Source organism: Ammospiza nelsoni, chromosome 4, assembly GCF_027579445.1.
Source record: "Ammospiza nelsoni isolate bAmmNel1 chromosome 4, bAmmNel1.pri, whole genome shotgun sequence".
In the NCBI taxonomy this organism is placed as follows: domain Eukaryota; kingdom Metazoa; phylum Chordata; class Aves; order Passeriformes; family Passerellidae; genus Ammospiza; species Ammospiza nelsoni.
The window spans coordinates 28,000,343-28,026,305 of record NC_080636.1 but is presented as its reverse complement, the minus strand read 5'-3'; the positions used below and the strand labels follow the sequence as shown (position 1 = coordinate 28,026,305).

The 25,963-nt window shown below is 38.8% G+C and overlaps 1 protein-coding gene across 1 annotated transcript; it reads left to right on the top strand.

Moving 5' to 3' along the window:
- The first annotated feature begins 11,659 nt into the window (after nucleotides 1–11,659).
- On the top strand, nucleotides 11,660–25,393 carry NMU (neuromedin U). The gene is made up of 10 exons (XM_059471166.1): nucleotides 11,660–11,801; nucleotides 14,671–14,729; nucleotides 18,004–18,051; nucleotides 18,150–18,209; nucleotides 18,762–18,791; nucleotides 18,899–18,949; nucleotides 20,987–21,061; nucleotides 23,221–23,274; nucleotides 24,636–24,675; nucleotides 25,269–25,393. The coding sequence occupies exons 1-9, from the start codon at nucleotides 11,660–11,662 to the stop codon at nucleotides 24,669–24,671; spliced, it is 555 nt and encodes a 184-aa protein (XP_059327149.1). The 3' UTR covers nucleotides 24,672–24,675; nucleotides 25,269–25,393.
- Nucleotides 25,394–25,963: the final 570 nt, after the last annotated feature.

Here is a 25,963-nt window from a genome sequence, read left to right as displayed (position 1 = left end):
AAATCGTTAAAAATGTAAATGGGTTATTACTAAAATTTCAATGTGTGTTGCTGATATCATGAAATAAACAAATTCAAGGCAGGCTGGAAATTGTTATTATTTCTATTTAGATCCACTCTGGCATACTGACAGTCACTTCAGTGCTAGTGCTGCCATACCTGCTTTATAAATCTTCTCCTAACCAACCAAGGTAAGGCACGTGTACCTTTCCTTTCCTTGGAAGTTAACTGAAAGCCAGCACGAAGCCTTGTAATGGATATCTCTTGCATGCAGGATATAATTTTCTGACATTTGGTCAGAAAGGAGAGGAAAAGCAAGGTTTGCTGGAGATCAAGAGAAGTTGTCCAGGCAACACAGAGTTACTCACCTTTAATGAATCTTCTCTCAGCGTGACATGGGCAGTTGAGGCTGAGCTCCTCCAGTGTCCCCATTCACAAGCTGATGAACATGAAGCATCTCCCAAAGTAGCAAGGTACCAGGAGAACAGTGTGGTGACCTAATCCCTGCAGCACAGGAGCTGGTACATCTTGGACTTCTCCTGGTGCCCAGGGAAAGCAGGTAATTTCTTAGCAGTGAGAAGGAGGGGGGCTTACTGTGCAACTTCATCTCCCACTGTTTTCTTATGCATAAAACATTTGCTGATGTTGGACTCCATTGGTTATTTAGCAACAAATTTACTCCTTTAATCCAAATGCTTCATCTCTCACTATGCCTAATTTCTATTGCTAGCATTCCATGTACCTATGTAATTCAGTTCTGTTTTTTAAAATCAAGTTTCTGCAGCCCAGAGCATTGTCTCATGTAGCTGGCATCATGTCAATTGATGTCCTTGAAAATTATCTGGTGTGAAAGTGCAAGATTACTTGGCAGCATTAAAAAAAACCCCACTTTTGCTTTGACACTGTACTACATTTGGATCTGGTATAAAGATGGAAAAAACAGATATTGGGATATCCACGCTGACCCAGTGCATAAATTTAGACTAATGGCTCAAGTTTTTCTTATTATATTTTTTTCTTTTCAGTAATAATGCAGCCTTCCTAAAGCCAGAGATTTTCACACTCTGCTGTTCTAAACACTCTTACCTAAAACCTGTGTTCACAGAAACATTTATTCACAGAATTCACCTAAAACATTTATTTACAGAATTCACAGAATCACAAGGTTGGAAGAGACCTTTAAGATCATCAAGTCCAACCCATGCCCCAACACCTCAACTAAACCCTGGCAACAAGTGTCACATCCAGTCTTATTTTAAACACATCCAGGGATGGTGACTCCACCACCTCCCCGGGCATGCCATTCCAGAACTTTCCATGAAAAACATTTTCCTAATATCCAACCCATATTTCCCTTGATGCAGCTTGAGGCTGTGTTATCAGTTATTTCACCAGTAAAGATGAACAAATTGCTGAGATTTTCCTACATCCACCTGATTGGAAGGGGTGATTGGAGGGCTCAGCAAGGAAACGTCAAATTAATTCAAGATCACAAGTTTGGGAAAAAAAAACCAAGGATATCTCATATTTCTCCTTCCCAAAAAGGATTTCCTTTTCTTAAAATTAATTTGGTTTTAGTAAAATAAAAAAAAAAAAGCTTAAAAAAAACTTTTTTTAGGTACTAGCAATAAAAAATTCATCAGACACATTATTTTTAAAAGCTCACTGACTTGCTTCCTTAGGAGTATCTTGAGAATGTGAAAGAAAAGAACTGACCTGTAATAGGTGTATGTGGTGTTTCTCTAGATTGAAATCAAGAGCTCCCACTTCTTGAACAGTATTTGAATACATATTGTTATAACCCCAATTTCCAACCATTATTTCCCACAGGTATTACATATCTGAAAGTACAACTGAGGTATAAAAGCTCATTTTAAACTCCTACATCACAAGCCTACTGCTTTTTAAATGGCTGGCACACAGCATTATGTTCGAGTTCCTTGGGTTTGGACTGCAATCATCCCACTGTCTCCTTGACAACACCAGGAACATCAAGCAATTCAGAAAAGGAGAGCCACAGTGGAAAAGGTTGCAGCCCTTATAAAAGACATTTCAAAGACTTAGATCTGCCTAGAGAAGAGACGTTAACTCATGCTTGACTTTTAGTATCAGCTGACTTCAGGAACATTATTTTTCAACTTTTTTTTTTTTTTTTTTTGTGGGATGGAGATGATGTACGAGTAACCTGATCACCCCATATGTCTGCAGCAGCAAAAGAAGAAAGATGTGCTTTTACATTGTTACTGCAAAATGAAGAAATACTTAGAAGTCATTAGAGATAGTGAGAAAGTAGCAGATTTTTTAGACTGTAACATAATTTTCCTGCTTCCTGGGTACACTTATTTCTAAGACTTCTTTTTCTAAACAAAATTTGTACTCAGATGGTGAAAATGCTTATGCAATGTCCATTGGAGGGGGGTTTAGATTCAGTATTAGAGAGAGTTTCTTCACTGAAAGTGTTCCTGAGCACTGGAAGTGATGGAGTCACAGTCCCCGGAGGTATCTAAAAGCTGTGTAGATGTGGCATTCAGGGACATGGTTTAGTGCTGGGCTAACAGTTGGTCTCACTCTCAAAGGTCTTTACCTAAGTGGTTCTGTGTATTGTAATTCAGGATGAATTTGAGTTTTTGATCTTTTGTTCCTTTTTTTTTTTGCCTGCCTGTTTGTAATGTAGAGTGTGTGAGGTGGTTTATGGTCTTCTCTTGTAGGAGACAGGGGAAGGGTGTAAGCTTCCACATTTTGAAACCAAGACAAGCTGTTCAAGCCTTACTGGCTGTCCTTGTTGGCCTTTGATGAATAATTTCTAGCTCTGTTCTCTGGCTTTGGGAAAAGTAGGTAACACATACTCTGTTTTACCTTCCTTCTTGGGGGACACCAGGAGTCATTAATCTCTTTAAGTATTTGTTCCTGTAGAAGTACTATCCTGCACAAATATTTTTGTGCATGGCACTGGAAAATGCACAAAAATTTTCAGGGGAGCATAGTCCAGAGAAGGAAGCAGGGCATGGCATTGTGCTCTTCAATGAAAACAAAAGTAGTCTGGGCAATTAGACTGGGGAACATTTCCATGTAACTTCTATGGGATCTCACTTTCATCAGTGAAAAATATTACTTTTCATTTGAGTTTGGGTTATCATGTTGCATGATCCTGCATATGGTGATGACTGCATATTTAAAAGGACAATACAGGACAGTTCACCCTATGGCTGCCCTTGCCCTCACATACCTGCCCAGGACTTTGTTCAGCTTTGAGTCACACGCTTAAATTCCAGTTTAAGACATCAGAGCTGGTGCTGGCCACTAAGGAAAGCCAATACTGATGCTTCATTGCTTTGCTGCATCAGCTCCAAAATTTCGGCTGCTATTTGGGAGGAAGATGGAGAAAAACCTCTATATGCAGCACAGAATACTGTATATGAAATATTCTAAGTACAAAATTCTACAAAACATCTGCTCTACCAAAAAAAAAAAATAGTACAAAAATTCTATATACAGCATTAAATATTGTATATAAATACAGAGAAAAACTCTGCATAGATTATTTTATAGAGAGTTCAGCCCTAAGCCACCAGGCAGCAAGATTATCTGGAACTAAACTTTAGCTAGTGTAATTTCATATAAGTCCCCTGAAACATGTCCTTAGCATAACTGTGTGGCTCATGCCAACAGAGCAGCTGAATTTTTTTTCCTTTTAATATTTTTGAAAATCAGAAGCTGTCTCTAGATTCAGAGCATTTGTCACAAGGAACTAACGCCAGGAGCTGTCAGGTCATGTATGTCGAGCAAAATGTCTAGTGAAATGTTAGCTCTCCAACCTCGACACACACTGCAGCTGTGGCTTTAGAATGAGAATTTCCAGAACAGAATATGTTAACAATTGGCTCGGTCTCAGTTTAAAGTCAGTGTAGCTCCATTAGTTCTCTGCTTCAGATGTGACAAACCAGAGTAACAGAGCCGTAGATGCTCTTTCACAAGGGACTGACAGACTGGTAAACCACTGTATGTACTCTATACCTGCCATTCAAGTGGAAATTGTATTTCCATTTAAAAGTCTATTACTTTATAGTGCAATAAATGTGTTTTCATTAGTTGTGATCCCCGGTCTCTGTCTTTCCCTTCTAATGTGTTTCCTTTGGTGACATTTTTTCTTGTCAGGGAAAGGTCGTGACATTTCAAGGTGTTCCCTTCCTGAAGCCTGACTCCTTGAAGCAATGAGATGAAGCTGACCTGTCAGTGAAAGTCTGCCACAGTGAAAACAAGCCTGGCAAAAGCAGAGCTCAGAAGCATCATGGTCACTCCTGATGGAGCTGATGCCTGCCCATGTTCTCTGTGTTGTTACAAGGCTGCCCAGAAAGGACAAAACCCCCAGGATTATGTGTCACTGACTGCTGTTATTATTTGAACTTCTGTTTTCAAGCATCCCATTAATTTGCATAGTGACTCAAGCTCAGGCAAACTTTGTTTGGTTTAAACCTTAAATTATATTAACTTTAAATGTCAAAAATGGTTGTAAAGCAATTTTGGTTCCTTAATGAGTATAAATAGATTTCAGATTGCATATGTTAGTTGGGAGTTACCTGACTGAAATTCTTAGGCCCATTTATGGTGGTTGTTACTCAGAAGCACAACATTGAGGACTTTAATCTCAAAGGGAAATCTCTTTAATGCTGTAATCTCTAAGGGAAGTCGCTTTAATGCTGCCATCTCCAGAATGTAAATCAAAATTAGATTTGGGCCTGACTGAAAAGTTGGTTGTTTTCTGCCCCAATTTTCTTATTGCAGAGTGCTTTGCATTCTCTTTTCACCTGGGAAGGACTACATTACATTAGTCTACAAAAACATGCTCAGTCCAGGGCGAGTCTGAAAATAACCTGTACATGACCCCTTTGTGCCAATGCATGCAGAAATTATAAACTATCTTCTGGAGAGAGAAGTGTGGTCTAGGCCTATTAACCTCTACACAACCTCCTTTCTAGTAACATTTATTAAATAATCCTTTCTGATAATTTCATCATGTCTCCTCAAGAAAAGACACAATTTGACCTAGTATATATTTTTGCCTATTATGCAGTACTATGTATTTCAGCCTTTTTCCATTTTAGGGGCTGTGTTTTAGGCTGATAATTTTTCCTTTCATACGTCGATGTCAGTTTTCAGCCCATTTGAAGAATATTTCTGTATTTTTAAGCATGGACTTCTTTTATAATAATGAGTTCATTTATTATTTTTTATGGGACTTCCCAACTTTGTAATTGTATTGGAGTTGTTCTGTCATATTTGATTTCTGCAGCATTCATTGATCATATTCACCAACAGAAACAAATAATCATTTTTTAAAAGTCTCATATCATCAGTAAAACTGGAGGTTTTTCATAGATGATGTGTATATTTTAAGAGTTCTTTTGTCTGAGAAGACAGCAATATGAAATCAGAATTAAAAGAATTTAGGAATGAAAATCTCATAAGTATGGGCCGATTTTCCCCTGAAGAATATGACAGTGTCATGCTCCTTCTTTGAGACAATTAAAACTACTTTGTCCTAAATTTCTAAGGATATTTAAAAAATCTTCCAAAACCAAAACCATGTTTTTTCCTGGCATTAATCCATTTTTAACTTATTACAGTACTTTAAATTATTAAGTTACAGTACTTTTTATAGCCCTTGTGGGCTCATTTCCATTATAAGAATAAGAAACAATGATCCTACTCACTCCAGGGCTGTCGTTTGAGATGGAGATTGCAGAGAGTTGGGTTTTATTTGCTGTTATGGGGAGAGCTGCCACTCATAGTAGTCATAACCTGTATTATTCATAATTTGCAAATGTTTCTTCCTGATAAGTAGCATTTTTATATGGAAAGTCACCTTCAATTTTTCCTGGAAGTAACTGTGTGACCCATCATGGACTATGAGCAGCCAGATTTATAACCCAGAAACCAGAGAGGGTTTTCAACAAAATCTGGAAGGAGTGGGCTAGGGTGCTGAACTGACCATCAGTGATATATTTGATCAATCTGAACAGAAAACTATTCTTTTTTAAGAATAATAAAGATAATAAAGAATGTGGCGTGTCTAAAAGGTTTTAGTTCTTCCTAAATTGCAGTTTATTATGGTAAAGCTGTTGAAAAGTTTGCGTGTCTGATCATTGTGCCTCAGATTAGACAAGTGAGGCACCTTTTAAAACTCTCCTTATGATCGATTCCAAAAAACCTGAAACTAAGAAAAGATCAATTTCTTGAGCTTTGAGGGCAAAGACACTACTGATGGGTTTTGGCATTCTTCTGCATTCAGTGGTTGGTACAATGAAAAAAAAACATGTTATGTGCTCTGTACAGAAATAATATCCTGCACAGTAAGGTGCCTTGCTGATTAACCCACAGTAAGAGCAGCTTTGTGGAGCTGGGATAAGAATGAAGGGATTGGTAGAATTATCATTATTTTGTGTTATCATTATTTTGACATACCAATATCTATGAATTTTCTTCAGTTTTCTGCTCCATTAATAAACACAATTTCTAAGTAAATCTGGCATGAGCCAAGTGCTCTGGTCTTAGGAAGACAATGAGCAGATAAACAGGACAAACAACAGACCACAGGGATCCCATTGCTTCACAGTTTGGGCTGAGAATCTCTGAACCATTCAAACTGGAAGACACTCAGTATTTCAGTCCATTCTTCCAAATTATTTCCTTATGGTCTTTTCCTTCAAATTTTCAAGCAAGTGCTTTCATGCTGCATCCATGCGAAGAAATTTCCTGCAGCTGGCATTAGTTGTACCTCACTAGGAAGCTGGGAGGAGATTTTTGGTGAAGCACTAGAGTTTTGACAGTGTATCAAATTTAGCCCTGGAATATATATACTTTTTTTCTGAAGCCAGTGCCAATTCAAAACTTTCGGCAAAATATGAACTTTATAAACCAAATTTTCAGGATTCCTTCCTTTCTGCTGGATTTATGTGCATATTGTGAAAAAATTATGGAAAAGCATTGTGAGGTCATGATATGAGTTTGTGTCTCATTACAAGAGAATGATCCCATTCTAAAACCAACTCATCTCAGAGGGGTGAGAAAGAACAAAATTTTGGAAGACAGAATTACATTTTCTAAGTGTCATTACTCATCTACCTTCACTCCTCTATTTTCTTGTTTAAGGTCTTTTAAGTTAATAAAACCTGTATATTCTGAAAGCAATATTGAGGAGAGGAAAGTGAGATGAGAGTATCTTGAAGAGTAGCCTTTTTCAAAAAAATTCATGCAACCATACTGTAGATAATTATTGCTTTCCTTTGAACAGAAATTTTTTTTCTACAATCATCAGGACTTCATAAAACAATAATCTCTTCTGTTTCCAGTTCCATGTTTGTATAGAATAAATGGTGAATGCTGGTGGAAAATATGGAAAATGATGTGAGTTTGGTGGAGAAAGGTTTATTCTCTGTGACCTGTTCCACTACTTAAACAAACTCAAGTCCATAAAAATTACACATTTATTCTGGGTATTCACAGGTAGCCACCATTTTGGAAAGATTATCACGTTTTTCATTAATTTAGTTACTGTCATCAGATTTTCTTTAGTCATTAAAAGGTTCGGTCATCTCTCTTTTACACAAGGAATTTTTTATGCAAAATATTCTGTAACTCTCAAAGAGAGCCCTGAACACTTGCTGCAATCAGTCCCATGACTGTTCCCTAGTGGAGTCTCTCTTAGCACAGGGGCTGGGTTTTCTGTCCTCATTTCCAGTAGTTCAGGCAAGATCTAGTTCATTAGAGGGTCATTTATGTTTTACTTATTCATAAAGGAAGAGCTGAGGCATCATCTTAGACAAAATAAAAAAAGGAATTTCTTTTAAAAATACAGGCTCTATCATGCCCAATATGACTTGAGTTTTGTTGTTTGCTTTCTATTTGTAGGGAGACATCCCTAAAGACTATTACTGAGTGATTATCTCTTTGTGTTACGCCAATACTGTAATAAAAGCCCATTTACTGATGCTTATTCTTGAATTGAGACTCCAGTGACTTTTCTTTATGGACCTTTTTTCTGTTCTGACACAAACTTTGTATTCATATTAGCAATAAAAGGAGAGAATACCTTGAAGAATCACAGTATCTGAGCAGCCATTAATTAATTTTGAGACTTGCCTACAGAAAATTTAATTCTCTAGAACATAAACAAGTAAGAACAAAATCCATGTGCACAACTTTCCCATTGTACAGAAGGATTAACAGGTTATTAACAGACCATCTGAAGTTGTGAGAAACATCCTCATGCACACAGCGAGCCATTTCAAGCACTGCAGTAAGTGTGGAATTGAAAGTGAAGAAAGTGCAGTGTGGACGAAAGCACTCCTAGTGCTTGTGTTCAGATGCAGGAGGGATGATTTCTCATAATCTTTATTGAATTGAAGTTGCAGAAGAGGCAGCATGCACTGACCTTGTCAGCGGCTGCGTGTGCGTGAACGCGGCGAGTGGATGCAGTGACGCACCTCCCGACCCTGCCTTTGCACACACAGACACGATGGTGTTTGCTCATACTCAGCTCTTTGGTTTCCTTTCCACTAGCCATAATTAACATTTATTCAAGCAACATTAGGAAGAACATAAATATTTCAAAGAAGCTAATTACAGCATCCAAAACATCCTCCAAGCTATTCGTTTAATGAGGATGTGTTTTGTTCCTGCAATAGTGCAACATTAATTTCATCAAGCTATTAAACAAACCAAAACCAGATACAATAGAGAAAGACGTATTTTTTTCTCCTGTTTACAAGAATGCTCACTTGAATTTCAGTGAGTTCCTTGAATAAAGATGACTGTCATAAACCATGCAAGCTTCCTATAAACTCAGATTCAAGCTTGGTGAACTTGCTCTGTCAAAATTTGCACCAATTTCAGTAGAAATATTATCTTGGTATAATATATAGTCTGACCTTAGTGCAAATGTACATTTTTGTTAGAAGTTATATATTGTCTTTTCTAGTATATTACAAGGAGGATTATAACTATGCCCAAATCAGATTACCTTACTCATGTATCAGGAAATGCAAAACTACCCTGATGCTCTTAGCAAAAAGGCATAGTCAAAAATTAAATGGAGTCCATACTGGGTTGGAAGTACTGGAGGAGGGTAGCCTGTAGGATTCAGACACTGTAACTCATGGCACAAACAGGGTTGAATGTGTAATGGCTACTGCTTTTGCCCATTAGCAGGAGTCTGCTGAAAAGAAAATTCACATTTCAAATGAAGGATTTTCAAGCAATACAAATCCAAGCAAGAGAGAATTTTTTTTTTAATGGTAAATGGAAGACCAGAAATTTTCTACCTGAAAATTTTTTCTCATAATCTTCAAAATCTGATAGGTTTCTGTGCAAGTGGGCTCAGCAAAATTTTTCAGTTTGCAGTACTAAAACACACTGTGCAAAAATGCAGCTTCTGGGCTCATCAGAGCCCTTTCACCTGAAACTAAAGTTTAAGTCAAGATGTATCTTTATTTCAGTTCTTAAAACACTCTGAACCTTTCAACAGGTGCAGAATATTTACAGGTATCCAGTGCTCAAATCATAATAGACGGTAATTTATTTTATTTCACCATCTATTAAATATTTAACAAGACTATAATAATTAAAATGCATAACAAATTAAATCTTTCCTTAGGCTAAAGCTTGGGACACTGATTCATGCAGTTGAATCAAGATAGATTAGGGAGATACCTTTCATCACTGATGACTCCCCATTTTGATAATTTCTTCAAATAAATGTGTTCTGCTTTTATTAATGAAAAAACAGAGCTAAATGCAATCCCTCAATTAAGACTGTTTTTAAAAAAATCCTCTTTTAATTAGGTAGGTATAAATACAATCATACATACAAAATATAAGCTTCTTTAGTTTATATACTGGTTTGATAACTGGCTCTCCATTGACATGAGAATTAGTTCTGTCCCCAGACATATAAAGAAAAGCTTTGCTACTGAATCTGATAAAGAAGATGCTTTTATTACTAAAAGAACTCTACAGCATCTTAGCATTCTGCTTGGCAAAGCTTTTGCAAATTTGATGGCCTGTCAAAGTGTCCAGGGTGGCAGAACACACTTTATTTCCCATACATCTGATAAAGGTGAATGCAAAGAGCAAACACCAATGCTGTGGCTATAAATTAAACTTTTGCTTTGTTTCACAGTAACAGCCACTGCTCTTGTGAGGCAGAGTTACTCCACCATATACTATTTAGCCCCCAGTCAAAACCCACTGAAATTGTAAAAAAGAGCTGAAAGTTGTTTTGGAAAACGGCAATCTACTGCTGTGCTATTGTGCATTCCTTAGGAAAAACGCAGCCAAGAGAAAAAAATATGAGTGAACGTAAAAAGAAGGGGAAAAGAAACATTAAGGCAGACTCTAAACTGAGATCTCCCGTGGGAAACCATTTCTGCAGCATCAGAGCAGCACCTCATCTGTGCAGGATCTTCCTGGAGCAAATGGGGAGAAAGCAGAGACAGACAGACATGTGGCACACTTCAAAGTCAGCCCTCGCTGCTGGGCTCGGTGTGAGGAGCAGGTCAGCACTGGCCTGAGCATCTTGCTCACTCTTGGCACTGGTGATCATCACTTGCTGGATCTGACAGCAGGAGGAACGGCAGACTTTGGGCAGCCACTGTGGTAAGCCAGACCTTGCTGTGCTTCAGGGATGGCCGGACTAAACTGCCCAAGTTCCTGAACAGATCTGCAGTCTGCAGTACTTTTGACTGTCATAGAATGTAGTTGCTTTCATTATCTACAGGCACAAATGACAAGTGGGACCGAGGTCTGTAGCTGTGTTATAAGTATAATACCTTGCTAAGCACAGTATTAGGATTTTAATTGCTAAACATTACCCTATCGCTGAGCTCTGTTTCGCGGTGTGGCACTGCGCGTGTATTTAAGGCACAGGAAAAGTCTGGAGGCGGTCACACCTCTGCAGCCAGGGACTGCTCAGAAAATTCAGTGACCAGTCGGCGGGTGCCGAGGCAGAGGGGTGTCCGTCTGTCCATCCCCAGAGCCACCGACGGCTTCTCCCACACGCCAGCTCGACGACATTTCCTCCCACGTTCGGCTAGCTGGGGGCAGATCAGCCAGTGGCTCGGATTGCCCCGCTGTGAATCACGCCTCTCATCCCGGCACTCCTGTTGGGACGGTGTGCGAGCCCCGGGGCCGGGACGGTGTGCGAGCGGGACGGTGTGCGAGTGGGACGGTGTGCGAATCCCGGGGCAGGGACGGTGTGCGAATCCCGGGGCCGGGGCAGTGTGCGAGTCCCGGGGCTGGGGCAGTGTGCGAGCCCCGCTCCTCGGCCGGCCCCGTCCCAGCGCTCGGAGCATCCGCGGCCGCGCAGCGAGGCAGCGCTACCGCCGCTCCAACCGCCGCGGCTGCTGCCGGGCTCCGGGGCACTAAAACACGGGGGGTTTTGTAAAGGACGGGGTTTAACAAGGGGCCTGGAGCCTGGCCAGCGCCTCGCCTCCGTGCCTCGCAGGGACTCCCCCGCGCCGGGGCGGAGCGGCTGAGTCACCCGCGGAGCGGGGCTGCCCTCCCGAGCCGGGCTGCGGAGCCCCACGTGCCGGGGATTTAAAGAGTTGGGGCAGCGAGCGAGGGCATGCCCAGCAGAGCGGCTGACAGAGCGGAGCTCGGCGGACATGGGACACCCGTGCCACCCGCAGCGCCCCGCGGGCACCCCCGAGCGCGGCCCGAGGAGGGCAGGAGACGGCGCGGGGCTGCCCGGGGCCCCGCTGCTCCTCCTCTTCGTCCTCATCGCCTCCTCCATTTCTGCTTGCAAAGGTGAGGCTCGTCCCGCTCGCAATCCCTGCCCGTTGTCGCCGAGCAGGGTGCCCGCAGCCGGCCAGCCCTGCGGGCTCGGCTGGGCACGGCTGGGCACGGCTGGGCACGGCTCCGGGGCTTGGTCTGGGCTCCTCCCGTATCCCGGCAGGATTACTCTGTCCTGGCAAAACACTCCACCAACTTGGGGAATAGGCTGTTGTTAAAGGAGATTTCATTTTAAGTGTCGTTTACTCTGATTTTAAAAGGTAAGAAAAGACGTGAAACATGTGTCACAAAATTGCAGGGCAGATTAGGATCCTCTGGCAGTCATTCCAACCTGTAGCAGTATTTATCGGGTGAGGAATCCTGAATGTTGCTATTTTTGTAGCAGGGGGCTCTTGTGAAACATCTAGCGGACTGTTGAACAAACCAGACTCTCTTTTTGACTCTATATTCCTACCTCAGATAGATTAGCTGCTTACACCTTGTAAAGTAACATTACAAAATGCTGTGCAAGGACCATTTCTATTTTGCTTGTATTTTATTTGTGGGATTTGTTCTAGTTGTGAGGAGTTTTTTTCTGCTTTGTTTTGTTTTTTCAATATCAATAACCAAAGAAATCTAATGGCAGCATACTTAATATGTTAAAAATAAGTTCTGAGGATGTGGAAGAGGGGAGGGAAGGAAGAGGAGCACAATGGAGGGCAGTGGCACACAGTGTTTCATCACTGTTCTTTCACAAATGATTGCCAGGAGCTTGTTTAGGGATGCAGTAGAAGGAAGAGAAGACTAAGATGTGAGTCCCAAGCTGTGCATCTGGCATTCTACTGCCTTGAAAGAAGTTGCATTTCTTAAAGAGGGCAGAATTGAAGGGTAGGAGAGCAAATGTGCTCAAGCAGGACAGTGTCGACTTTGTAGAATGATTTCCACCTCCATGTTCCCTTTAAATAGTACTCTTTTCTTCAATAGCACATGCTTCTTTCTTTCTCCCTCTCTCTCTCTCCTCTCTCCCCTCTCCCCTCTCCCCTCTCTCTCCTCTCTCTCCCCTCTCTCCTCTCTCTCCTCTCTCTCTCTCTTCTCTCTCTTGCCTTCTTTTTTTTCCCCCTTCCCCCTATGGTTATGGTGTATATTACAAAAAAACATTACCGTTTCACTGTGTATGCCGTTGTGGAAATGAATGAAGTCCTGTAGGTACTGCAGCCCTGTTCTGGATGGTGTGATGAAGGAACACTGCTCAGCCTTTGGAGGAACACGGTCCTAGGTGCACAAAACAAATGGGGTTGCACGTGAAAGAAACATTTCTGAATATGTAGAGAAGGGTAAAGGAAAGTGAGGAGTGGGAAACAATTTATCTTCTCTGTCCAGAAGTTTATGCTACAGGCCAAAAATAAAGGAAAAAATTATAATATTCAGGCTTTCCTTCTTGTTGCACTAAGTTTTACTAATGCATGCAAGTGAATTTCTTTAGGTCTCCCTGAAAAGCCTTGGGAACCAGTCAATGGCAGAAGCAGTGTTCAGAGATGGGCAGGCAATGCTTTGGTGGGGAAGGTGTTCTAATTTGAAATGTTGCCCTGTTCCACTCTTTTAACTAGGATACTAATCCCAGGTAACACCCCAGTTTGAATACAATAATTTAAGAGCAGAAGACAACATAAGACAACTGCAGCACCTTTAATTTATTTGGCATTTTTCTTTGAAATGAAACAAAAAATTGGAAATCAGTTTCCTTGTAATGTGAACAATTCAAACATATTTTTAAAATCCCACTTCTACAGTGTGAAATTAAGAGCCTCTCTAATTCTTTTTGGGGCAAAGCAAGCATCCATAGTAATTAGTCACCTTAAGTCGGTGCCAGTACAAAAATGTGGTTTTGAAATCCATCCCATTCCATTAATGCCTGGAAATAAGTACTGTTGTGATTATTGTTATTAGGGGCGAATGTAAAACAATTAACATGATGGCATTTATTCCCTGCTCACTGGACATTGTATCTAGGTCTAGATGTCCAGCACCAGTTTCCCTCCCATGGGAGTTACAGCACATCCCCTCACTGACACCATTGCGTGGTGTCTGACACACTCACGATTTGGGGATGCTCATTTCTGCTATTGACAGAGACTCTAACAATGCACTGCTGTCAGAAATACACTGCCAGGTAAAATAACAATGGGGTAAGAGGGATATTCTGGACATTGAGCTGGAAGGGATGCTGGGACAGTGACTTCCATGCTTGCAGCCTGGGTGGGTAGAGATAGAGAAAGGAGCTCCCCCAAGTTAAGCACAGCTTCACTGCATTGTTATGCAATTAAGAACACATTTAATCTACTGAGGGACAAGCTTTTCCACATCACATATGCAAGACAGAGAAAACAAATCCAGTTACGGATGTACTGTCTATCACCTTGTCAAAACAACATGTTTGTACCATGGGCACTATTTATATGCAACCACACATTACGTAGTGCATGTTCAATTCTGCAGCTGTAGCACACGTGAAGGCAAGAAGTAGAGTCCAGATCCTCAACTCACAGTGCATGCACTGGAGGTGAGCAGAATTCTCAGAAAACTCGAGGTTATAGGAACTGGACTGTGATTTTCTGAGGAGGTCTCAGTGAGACCTGAGTAACTTCCACACTGTTTATTGTTCAGACATGTGAGTGTTCATATCTGCTGTGAACTTGTGATAAAGCATCCTGCTGTGTTGCTGAAAGAGAGCAGGGAAAAATCTACCAGACAAACCACAGAGCACCCAGGGTCACAGACTTCCTTGGACCAAGCAGCTCTCAGCCTTTGCAGAGGTGGAAATGTGCTAGGTATGTCTGACCTGGGACACTTACACAAATGACCTTTGCTAAGGTACAGCATTGCTGAGCACAGTTTGTGCTTCCAGGTGCACCAATGCCATCCCAAGCACTCGAATCAGATGAGGATCTGCAGCTGTTGAAAGAGGTAAGCATCATCTGCCATGTGGTATTCTCCCATTTCTTCTGTGCCCATCCTTGCTACAGTCCCCCCTCACTATCCAGGGTTTCTCTTGCACAGAGTTCAGCTGTGTTTTCTTCCAGTACATCTTCCTGTATGTCTCCTATCCTGGCATCAGCAAAGAGATGAAATATCCAATTTTCCAGATAATCTGAACAGTTGCTTCAGGAGGACGTTGAGACTAAGTGCTGAGATGTCATTCTGAGAAGATATTGTCTTGTCTCAATGGAGAGCCATGTTTGAGAACTGTCAATGACCAGGCAGACACTGCGCCTGGAAGCATCACAGTGCTCCTCACCTCTGGTAGATTTATAGTCTGTACATGATACTCAGGAATTGTTTCAACTCATCCTGGCTTGCTTCTTGCATCCTCTGCTCTGCACACAAGGCTGGGACACTGTTCAATCCTATTCTAGCCTCTCAATTTACTAGTCAAAGGACATTGTACTGTGTCAATTAGCCCCTCTAACATGTGGCTGCTGATTGGTATAATAACTTCCACCCTCATCTCTGAAATGAGCGTTTGTTTTGACTCTGGAGTGTGACGCATGTGTTAGCACAGGCTCTTCCCTGCCCTTTGGGAACAGATGGAGTGGCAGGGCATGACATGTGGAGAGGATTTATCCTGCAACTTGCATGCCCTGGTGTTGCTGCAACTGTCAACTATTGTGTTGACATTTAATTTAGTAGCTTTTGATAACATTGGAAAATAAGTGACTCATCACAGGGGCAGATGCAGAGAGTAAATTTCTTCTGACTGAGACCATTAGAGGAGACATTCTGCTTACTGTCATCTCCCCACAGTTCACATTGGACATAAGTTGGACATAGTGACTCAAAACCTAACCTATTCTAGACTGGCACTTGAATGAGCCCTAGTGATGTTGTTCACCTGGGAAAAAATGGTCTCTTGGGAAGTAAGAACCTGACAACTATAAGGAGTTTTTGAAAGTTAGTTATTTACATTCTGGATTTAAAAAGCTGTTTTATACATTTCTGCATGTCTTGATAAGATTTGTTAGCTTTAAGATTTGTCCCTGTGGTGCCTGGAAACCAAGACAAAGGTCCTGTTGATTTCAATTAAGAAAACGGTATGCATAAGATACTAAATATTGTAAAATTTTTGTAATAGAAGTAATATAAAAGTTATCATTAGCACTAGAATTATGCTGGACTGGAAAGGGTCTAAAGAAAGAGAATTAGATCTATATTTATATACCCTAAATTGACCTAGTTACTCACTCATACTAGGTCACTGAGGTTTCATAAAGTGCAAGTAAGTAATAATTCTTCCCTCTTTGCTACTTTACTAGTGGACCATTCAGGAGAGACCCTGCCTCTAAATAAACCGGGTGTATTCCAGGAATGGCTCTGAGTTTATAAATTTGAGAACTTTGTCACTAAGTATTTTGTTTCATTACTTGTCTCTTACTTCCTTTGTTTCTTTATGTTAATTAACCAACACCAAGCAACTTGTAATCTTCTACCCTCAGGCCACATTTCTAAGACAGGAGAGAAAATTTTGGAGAAGAAACATAAAATATAGAAACTATTAAATTTTTAAAAATTAATTAACAGAAATGGTAGCTTTTCCTCCATCCTTGCTTTGTCTGCAAAGGTTTTAGCTGAAAGATACAGTTGTGTTGAACAATTGCAAAGCAGTCTCTGGCTTGTTCTGCTACTGAACTGTGGTAGTTCTCTGTGTCAAGTAAATAAACAAATAAAACCCAAGCACAAACAGCCCCCAAGAGGAAACAGCCCTTTCTTTAACATAAGCTTCCAAAATTACTTCAGCTTGATTTTATCTCATTCATTGATGACTTCTTCCTCTGTACTTTCTTACTCTGAAGTAACACTTACTCTAACACATTCAAACACGTGTAAGATGAAGGAAAAAGAGAACAGATTGGATGTGTTACTAACAAAATCTATTTGAAAAGGGAATCCTGTGAGCTATTAGTTTTTCCACTATATCTGCTAATGCTTTTTCACAGATTGTCTCTGGAGAAATGAATCATCTCTTGTTCTGAAGTGCTCAGATAAGCACTATTTTTTAAAATTTCTTTTTTCCTTTAATGTTTTCTTTGCTAATGCATGTTGCTTAGGGCTTTTTCTCTATAAAAAATTTGCAAGAACAATTGCATTGCCTGCTCTATCAAAAAAAAACCCAAAACCACTATGTTTTTGAAAGCCTGTGAACAACATGAGTGGCAAAAATATTTTTTTGTCTAACACTAAGAAATATTACATGGAAAAAAATAGCATATACTCATTGAGATTACTAGGATACAACTTTGAAGTTACTTAATAAAATTGTAAGTTGCTTTTTGCCATCATTATTAAACTGTGCAACTTCATTTGCAGTACTGGAGACTTTTCCTTACAGAATACTCCAAGCTTTCAGCGCTGGTAATATTATTTCTCTGAACTCAAATACCTGTTATTCCATTTCTTTTTCCTTCTCTATTAATAACTTCAGTAAAAATTAATCAGCTCTTTCATCTTGGAAAAGAGACAGAAGGAGGATGTAATTAATACAGGGTTATGAACCTTAGGGAGAGGATGGGCAGGAATCACTTGTTTGGTACTTCCAAGATGATGACAGCATGGAATGAAGACAGCTTTGAAAAGACTGGTGTAGACAAACAGTAATGGTGCTTCACACAGTGTTTAGGAAAGTTCTGGCACAAATTGAGTGGTGTGCATAACGTGTGCCAGCACATATCATAATCACTCAAGGGATGCATGTGTCATACACCTGTAGGGATGCAGTAATCCAGTTGAAAGAGTTGTGTTTGAGGATTGATCCTTGAATCCCTTGCCTTAGTTCTGTTATTTTCTTCACAGTTTTGTATAATTCAAAGATATTGCAGAAGAGATTCAAGTTCATAGTTCATGCCCCATATGCTTACAATTATAACTTAAAATATGACTTAGTCTGAGAAGTTTGCAGTTAGGAGAAGTATGTGCTGGGTACAGAATAAGAGTCACAGATACGTATGTTTGTTCAGATCATACAAATATAGGTTTGTTGCTGCTGTTGTTTTCTTTTTCTTTTTAATATGGTTAAGACCCTTTCCCCCTTTAAATGCAAGGTATTTAATGAATGGACCTATAAGGATGTCTTACAATAGGCAAGCATGCCATGCCATCAGCTACACTTACTCTTTTCTGAAAATATGCATATTTCACTTGTTTTCATTACTCTGACTTCCTAAAAAAACTGTGTGAACTCTTACAGATAGATGAGGCATGTTCTGCTTACCTGTCCACAGACTCTCAGCCTCAGGTGAGTCAGACAGAGGTAACTCTACTATTTGGATACTGTTTGTTATATGTAGTAGAATTGGAAGTGTGATACCTGAGTTCCTGTTTTCTTTGTATTAGGTATCCAGTACACTGGAAGAACTTTGTTTTTTGATCATGGGATTTCTCCAGAAACCACAGGTAACACACACAAAAGGCTGCTTAGCATTTTTGAAGCCTGATCTCTTACTGTGCCATTGTCTACAATGAATTCTGAGGACCTAAAATGCAAAGTGTCATTCAGCACTGGAATACTTCTATCAGTTTTTACTGTGAAATGCCATGTGCCAGAATGTAACACCTTGTAAAGACAACAGGGATACATCAATGTTTGGAAAATTTTCTCCAGGTTCAGTAAAAACTGTTAGGTGTTTTTATGGCTCTAGACTAGAAAAACTAGGAATTCTCAACAGAAAAAGAAATTTACTTAGGAGAGTGAATCTCCTAAGTAAAGGAGATGAACAAGGGAACATCTGGTAAACACATCTGACTCTTCTAGGGCAGAGTAATCAATGCTCTCTACAGAGTTTGAAATTATTAGTTAGATTGATAAGCAAAGGCATAAAATACATCTGCCAAGGAAGAAGGATATTTCAACCCAGTACTGAAAAGATTATGTATTTAATCAAAATTATCAATTGTTCTTTTTATTTTTATGAATAAAAGCCTTTCTACCAACTATTATTCCCACAGGGTTTCGATGAGAAAGACAACACCAAAAGGGTAAGATGTCTATATATGTCCTACAATCCCACTAAAAAAGGCAAGAAAATCTTAAAACTCTCGCCCTGCTTTGTAGTAAAACCCCACTTTTAATTTTTTTTGAACAGTTCTTATTTCATTATTCTAAGACTCATGACTCGGGCAACTCAGACATCATGGTAAGTGGCATAGCCCCTCCTTATGAGTGAGTACATGTGTGCTTGTATGCAAAACCAAGGCAATATTCCTTTTTGCAGTATAGCAAAAGGAATATTGCCAACTGTATAGCAAGCTCAGGACTGGGAGTTGCATGTTTACAGCACAGAAGGGGTTTTAATAATATGGGAGAGGATGATCAGTACTGTACAGTTGTGGAAAAAAAATCTAAAAAACTCACCCGAACATTCATGGAAACCCAACTGAATCTTAATCTTGCAGTTTCAAATTTTAAGAATGAAAACAAATACTTTTTTTGGGTATTGGGACATAGCACATGCAGTGATACAATGTGGACTTACAGGACCTGAGAACATGACCATAACTATTAGATACTCTTGAAAGCATTTTTATTAATTTTTAATTACACTGTATTAGGTCATTTGCACATGTCATAAATATGTAGAGCCAAAATAGTATTTAAGTCTAACTTGGACTTTGGAATATATTTTGAATGAAAAACATAGTTTAAACCATGGCCAAGAATTGTTACTCTAAAAATATTCTCATAAACCAACAAGCCAAGTACGTGATCCAGTCTTGCTTTTGAGATGCAAACATGCTCTGTTATCTGTTATCTCTACATCTATGCACCACAGGATTTTGAGTTAAACATATTCATATTTTCTTGTTTCTTAACAGTCATTCTTATATGCCAATGTCCATTTTTGCCATGTTCTTTACATTTCTTCAGAAGCATGTGGTGTGTTTCCTAGAAAGTGACATTGCTCATATTGGTGTCAATGTTTTCATGCTACAGCAGCTTTGGAGGCTTTAATGGCAAGTAAGGCACAGTGAAATGAGCTATTTCTGCTGCTGCCCCTGCTTAAAAGGTTACTGCACTCCACTGCACCACCATCCTGAATACCATTGCTGCTGCTCCCAGAGATCACTGCTCTCTCACTTTTGGTTTAGCTGTTCAGATGACAATTTTCTAGCCATTCTCAGAGATGCTTACTTAGGTGAGATCCATCATTCTCACCTTTATGAGCTCTCTCCACTGGCTGCAAGACAGAGCCCAAGTGGACAGCTGGGATGTTCATTAACTACTTCAATCACAGCAGATTCCTACTTTTTTTCGGTATTACAATCCTATATTGCTTACCTTAGGCAGATAGCACAAAATTGGCTACAAATAAGCAAATTCTTTTTACCTATTAAGTAAAACAGCACGTTGGTAACTGGTTACTTCATATATTATAATTCTCTTAATTGCATTACTTTTCAAAGAAGTATTGTAGCAAAAATGCATTGTTTTTTAAATTACATTTATATGAGTGGAAGGTTTAAATTGGTTAATGGAACACAGGTTTTTTACACTTTAATTTTTCCTGTGGACCTCTCTCCAAAATCCCACATAGCTGTGTTTTTCCAGGGCAAGTACTTAGGCTGCACACAATGCCACTGTGCATAATTAGGCTGTCTGCAAGCTAAAAGTCTTGTTGAACACAAGGAATTTCATGATCAGAGCTTAGATAGAGTGATCAGTGCCATGGTTACAAATGTCCCTTGAGAATGGATTTCTACTGTACACTGTTCTTTAGCAAAAAATAATTTTTTTTTGTTGCCATTTATTTTGAAGTAAAATGAACTTCTCAGTACAACAGAGGTTGAAGCTGCTAACTTCTACAGCAGAAAATTGCAGAAGTGTTAGTAGGAATACTGTATGGCAATATTCTCAGTACCACTCATAGAGACTGAACAAAGTTTGAATAATTCCAGGAGTCTGTAAATGGTTCTTAACTTTCAGTTAGCAAAGGTGAGGATACACAGCTTTTCCCTCCATCACTCTGTGTAGTGTAAATATAAATGTTGATTTCTGTTTGTTGTCAAGTCAAAATGTTTAAAAAATAAGTTTTTCAATTAATCAATTTCTCAGTCTTCAGTCCTTTATTGGTGCATGTTTGGTCCATGAGTCAATACTGCAGAAAGAGACTTTTTGTGCATCATAAGGGCCAAATTCCACTGTTGCTCATGTGTGTGTGTTCGTGTCCTCTCAGTCATCTGTCCTGCATCCTTTACTGCAACTCGTTCCTCAGCTTAATGAGAGAAGACTGAAGAGATACAAACTGGACGTACGTAAACTGAAACTCTGCATGCTTATGTTCTTACACTTTGTGATTCATTATCTGTTCCAAAAATGCCCTTGTAGACCTTTCTGCTTCTATATTTTGGTTGGTCTACCCAAATCTTGATGTCAGAGAATGTGCTTCAGGAAGGGTTATCTTGCTGTTATCTTTTTTCTTCCTCATATTGGGAAGAACAACAGAACCTGCTGTACATAAACACATCCACCTCTCTCCCTGGCTAGATAAGGAATTGAAAAGGTGGGTGAGTGAAGGAGGAAACATGCTCTATTAAATTCATTCTTTCTCCCCAGTTTGAAACAGCACCAGACTTTTTCACAGCTTTGATTCCTCTTGAGCCACAGCCTGCCTGATAGGATATGATCTAAGAAAGAAGACTCAAGCATTATTTTGGCTAGTCAATATAAGAGACTGAGCAAAATACCTTCTAGAGGGCAGGCATTCAAATAAAACTCTAAGTAATCATACATCTTCATGTATACATATTTTTCTGTGTACATATATACATGCAGGTTTGTGAATAAACTTGCATATTTATTATGGCAGGGTTTTTTTAACATCTCCAAACCCTTAGAAGTTTAGAAGGCAGGTGTTACAAAAATGACAGATTGTTAGCTTGAGATGTTTACTAATACCAAACTTCTGACATGAACTCAAACAAGAACATGTAATCTTTAAGGAGGGTCTGGTTGTAAGAGAAAAATCACATTAACATAAATCACAGTTTCTCACTAGTAATTTTACTTTTTCTGTTCTGGATGAATTTCTTAATCTTGCAACAGCTGCCAATTTTATTCCTGTTTTCAGTTTTTTTCACACATCGAATAAAAGAAGTAGAAAATATTACATATGAATACCATTAGACTCAAATGGCAATGTACAGAAAAATTTTTACCCTTTTGAAATATAAAAAATTATAGTAGTGATCAGATTATAAATCCAAGATGGGTGTTTCAAACGCAGATAATGCTAGAATTACAATAGAAATAAAAATCATACAGATGTTTTATGTACAGTAAGAAACTGAATACAATGCTATATGTGATGAATTGAAGTCAGAATTAGAATTAAGACACAAAAATTATGTGTAGTTTTAACTCTACTTCCTTTGAAAACTTCCCTGGATTGAATCTACTTCTGTAGTTTGGAAATGATGGGAGTCATCCTGTTTTACACAATTCTCACAGCATTAGAACAGAACAGGTGTGATTCCTTTCTATGACACTTCACCTGATGATCACTTCACCAAGAGATCACAGCAACCCAGTTTTTAGTTGGGAAATACCCCCATTGCTAGATAAAAGCCATCTTAATTTTAATGTTCTGGTAAGCATAACACTACAAGTTTTTTGTTTCTCAAGTTTACTGTCTCCCCACCAGCAGGGCAGACACGTCACTTCTCTCTGACGCCAACAGAAGCAAGTAAAACACTGTGATTAAGCTTATGTGTTCTCTAATCATGAAGGTCTCATTAAAGCAACTGGATACTTCATGATTTTTACTTCTTGTATTTTAACAGATTTTCTATTGTCTTCATCATTTGTTAGCCTCCTTGCTATGTGGATCAGCAGGCAGCTGTTTCACCCTGTGTGCAGCGTGGACAGGATAGACTGTCACATGTACTGCTCTTTGGCACTTAATGTGAGAGGGGTGGTTATGGCACATCTTTGGGAACAGTCTGGGGTCTTATTCCTGGGAGAAGCCCAAGCATTTCTGATATTTAAACTTTGTATTTAAACTTTGCATTTCCAATATTTAAACTTTGTATTTTTGTCCTCCTGCAAGATGCAAAAAGCAACTCTCTCTGTTGCTTTTTGTTTGCTCTGTCATGAAGACAGGCTTGTTGTGCCTGGGTAGTGAGCCCTGGAAAATCAGAGGCAAAGGCTGTTCCTCATTTCTAGTGCCATTAAGAAGCAATCTGAGCTGATTTAAAACTTCAGGTGGAATTTGTTCCATTCATATGTTCTCTTCCATTTCTACATGACAACATGGACTTTGTGTTGCTGACATGGGGAAATGCACATAAAGCATTTAAGGAGTAAAACTGTATGTAGTACTGAAGAAATATTTCTTATATATACATAAACATCTCTCTGTATGTATTAATTTACAGCTGTTGTTATAATTTAAAATACTTTTTTCTTCAGGAAGAACTTCAAGGACCTGGAGTGATTCAAAGCAGAGGCTACTTCTTCTACAGGGTATGGTTTGTTTAATTTTTTTTTCTTTTTGTTTTGTGGTGAGAGGTTAAAAAAAAAGTGGAGAAATAACTGAATTACAGAAAGAATTACTGTGATTAAGGATATTTTTTTCAGTTAGACCATTCCACCCTACAAGACATCTCCAGGTCTGCTCCTGACATTTCCTTGTATTAAAATAAAGGCATTGTAGGAATTTTTAAAAACTCATATTCCTAGGTTTGTGTTTACATGAGACCATTCTGTGCCTTAAGAAGTCATTGGTTATTTCATCTCTATTTGCCAGAGAAAGTTCTAGAAAATATGGCATCTTGGAAAATCTTTGTAAAGCATTGTTCAGCAGGGTATGTTTGCACATGATATAAATGATATAATGATATAAATGATGTAAATATGATTCCACCCTTACACACTATGCTAGGTCTGACCTTGCCATTTTCCTTCTGTTTTGACCAGTAAGGTAAGAAACTAGATACAGAAATTCTCATGAGACTGAATCTACTGTGTTCATCTTTTACACCATAGAGGCTTTTTATTTCACTTTAGCAAAATTGAAAAGGTGGCAATCAGGCTTTCTGGCATTTCTGCTTAAATAAGAAAGTGGCTGATGGCTTTAAATAAAAATGTTGCTACGGATGTACTCAATTATCCTAAAGGCCTTTTCGCAAACTAAATTATTCTATAATTCAAATGAAAAGACCAGAGATGTGTATAGTTACATTTCTTAAGTATCAGGCTTGGATTCTTAGAGTTGTTATGACAGGCCAAATTTATGGGTAATATTAACATTGGTGCATTCATGCTTCCAGAGTAAAAGGCAAATCCATATTAAGCCCAGGAAGAAACTTTTATCAGATTTAATAGAAGTTGTATCAAGTCCCTCACTAGTGCAAAATATTTCTGAAAAACAGTACAGTAAAAAGAGAAAAAGTCTTTGCCTATATCAAAGAATACAGTCTAAAAAGAAAATCATTGAGAGTGACATGTATTTGTTTGTTGATAGCAACAAGCACATATAGTGCAATAATTCCAACAGTCAGAAAGCCCATTTTAATAAAATGCAAAAAGAATAAGGATTAGCAATGTCTTGAAGTGACTTCTTACAGTTTTGTCCCCCTTATAAACTCATACAAGATAGAAAATTCATTCTTCAATTGATTTGCGGTAAATTTTAGTGTATAATTACCCCCCAGAGGTAGATACAGATTAAACAATAACTTATCTTAGGTCTATCTTTGACAATAATCACAATGACACTGCTGAGAAATTCACTAATTTCTATACACACCAAGTTGTTAGGGGCTTTGTTACTAAATTCTGTCAGTTTTACAGAATATATAACTTACTGAATATTTGTCTTTCAGCCACGTAATGGAAGGAGATCGGTGGGTTTTCGCTAAGGAGGTATTTATTTAATGCTTTTGATCATAATCTACATGTAAATTAGTTCATTTTTATCCAAATAGACCACAATTTTTTTGTTGAGAAGTTGTCTCAGAAAGCCTTTAACTGTGTAATTGGCTTAGATTTCCACCCACAAACTTTTCCCAGATGTTAAATACACTTAGATGTGTTAATTACATTTATCTTCAGGGGAAGTGAATATAAGCTGTAGGTATTCAGTTCCCAGAACAGAGAGCACAGAGGTGTTTCAGGCAGCAAGAAATGGAAAATATCCCACATTTGTAAACAATTTGGAAAGTACTGACGATGACAAGTAAATCTAAGAAGGAACTGAGTCAACTACCTGTCAAAAGAATGCTGAGAAGTAAACTGACATCCTGAAGGTAACTCCCTAATCTTGCAAAGATAAAAACTCACACTGAAACTGAGTGCAAACTTCAGGATTTAATTTCAATGCCTGCAACTATCTGGAGAGATGTAAAAATGTAGACCAATACTATGTATTTTCTAATGTATTTTATTCTGCCATCATTTTTAAGTGTTATATCAACTTAGAGTTATATCAACAGCTAATGCTCTATCTTATTTTTCAGGATTATAGATTCCTGACTTAGAACTAAAACTGCAGGAATGCTGAGTACATGGACATACTGTTTTCCTTACAATAATTATTCATTATTAATGTACAATTAGAAATCACTCGAATGTAAATATTCTTAAGCCAGAATCTGTTAAGAAGGTCTTTACTATCTTGATTATATTAAAAGCATATTAAAAGTATTTGTTTCCTAGTGTTATGATGTTTACAACCACATGTAATTCAACTGTAAAAGAGTCACTGTTTGCACACAACAGACATTGCCTCTAAAACCCTGTTAAGCAAATTTTCCCTTCTAAATAAAGGCCCTCAGCCAGTCAGTTGTTTTAATGAGAATGTTTGCAATCAAGACTCCTGTGTTTTTTCCAGAATATGTTGTGATTTGTGTGTTTCACCATCTGAAAAAACAAAAAGAGAATTCCTTTTCCCTTGATAAAAGGAACCTGAACAAGTTGCACATTTTGAAGAAATATTGTGACTTAAATTCAACTAAAATATAATGGCATTCCTTTTTAGCTATTAAGAACACAGATGCACGATGGTTCTCATTTGGAAGAAGACTTAATTGCAAATGGGGTCACAATTCACTTGAAAACTCAAGTGCTTTTGATGGAGACTGAAAGAAACGCTACTCAGAAGCACAAGTTACCCTTACAATCTTCCTAGCTCTTCTCTCCGAGTTTATTTTCA

Coding starts and splice junctions, on each gene's coding strand:
- NMU (XM_059471166.1), top strand. CDS start 11,660: ATGGGACACCCGTGCCACCCGCAGCGCCCCGCGGGCACCCCCGAGCGC. Junction 11,802..14,670: donor CTCCATTTCTGCTTGCAAAG/GTGAGGCTCGTC, acceptor TTGTGCTTCCAG/GTGCACCAATGCCATCCCAA. Junction 14,730..18,003: donor ATCTGCAGCTGTTGAAAGAG/GTAAGCATCATC, acceptor GAACTCTTACAG/ATAGATGAGGCATGTTCTGC.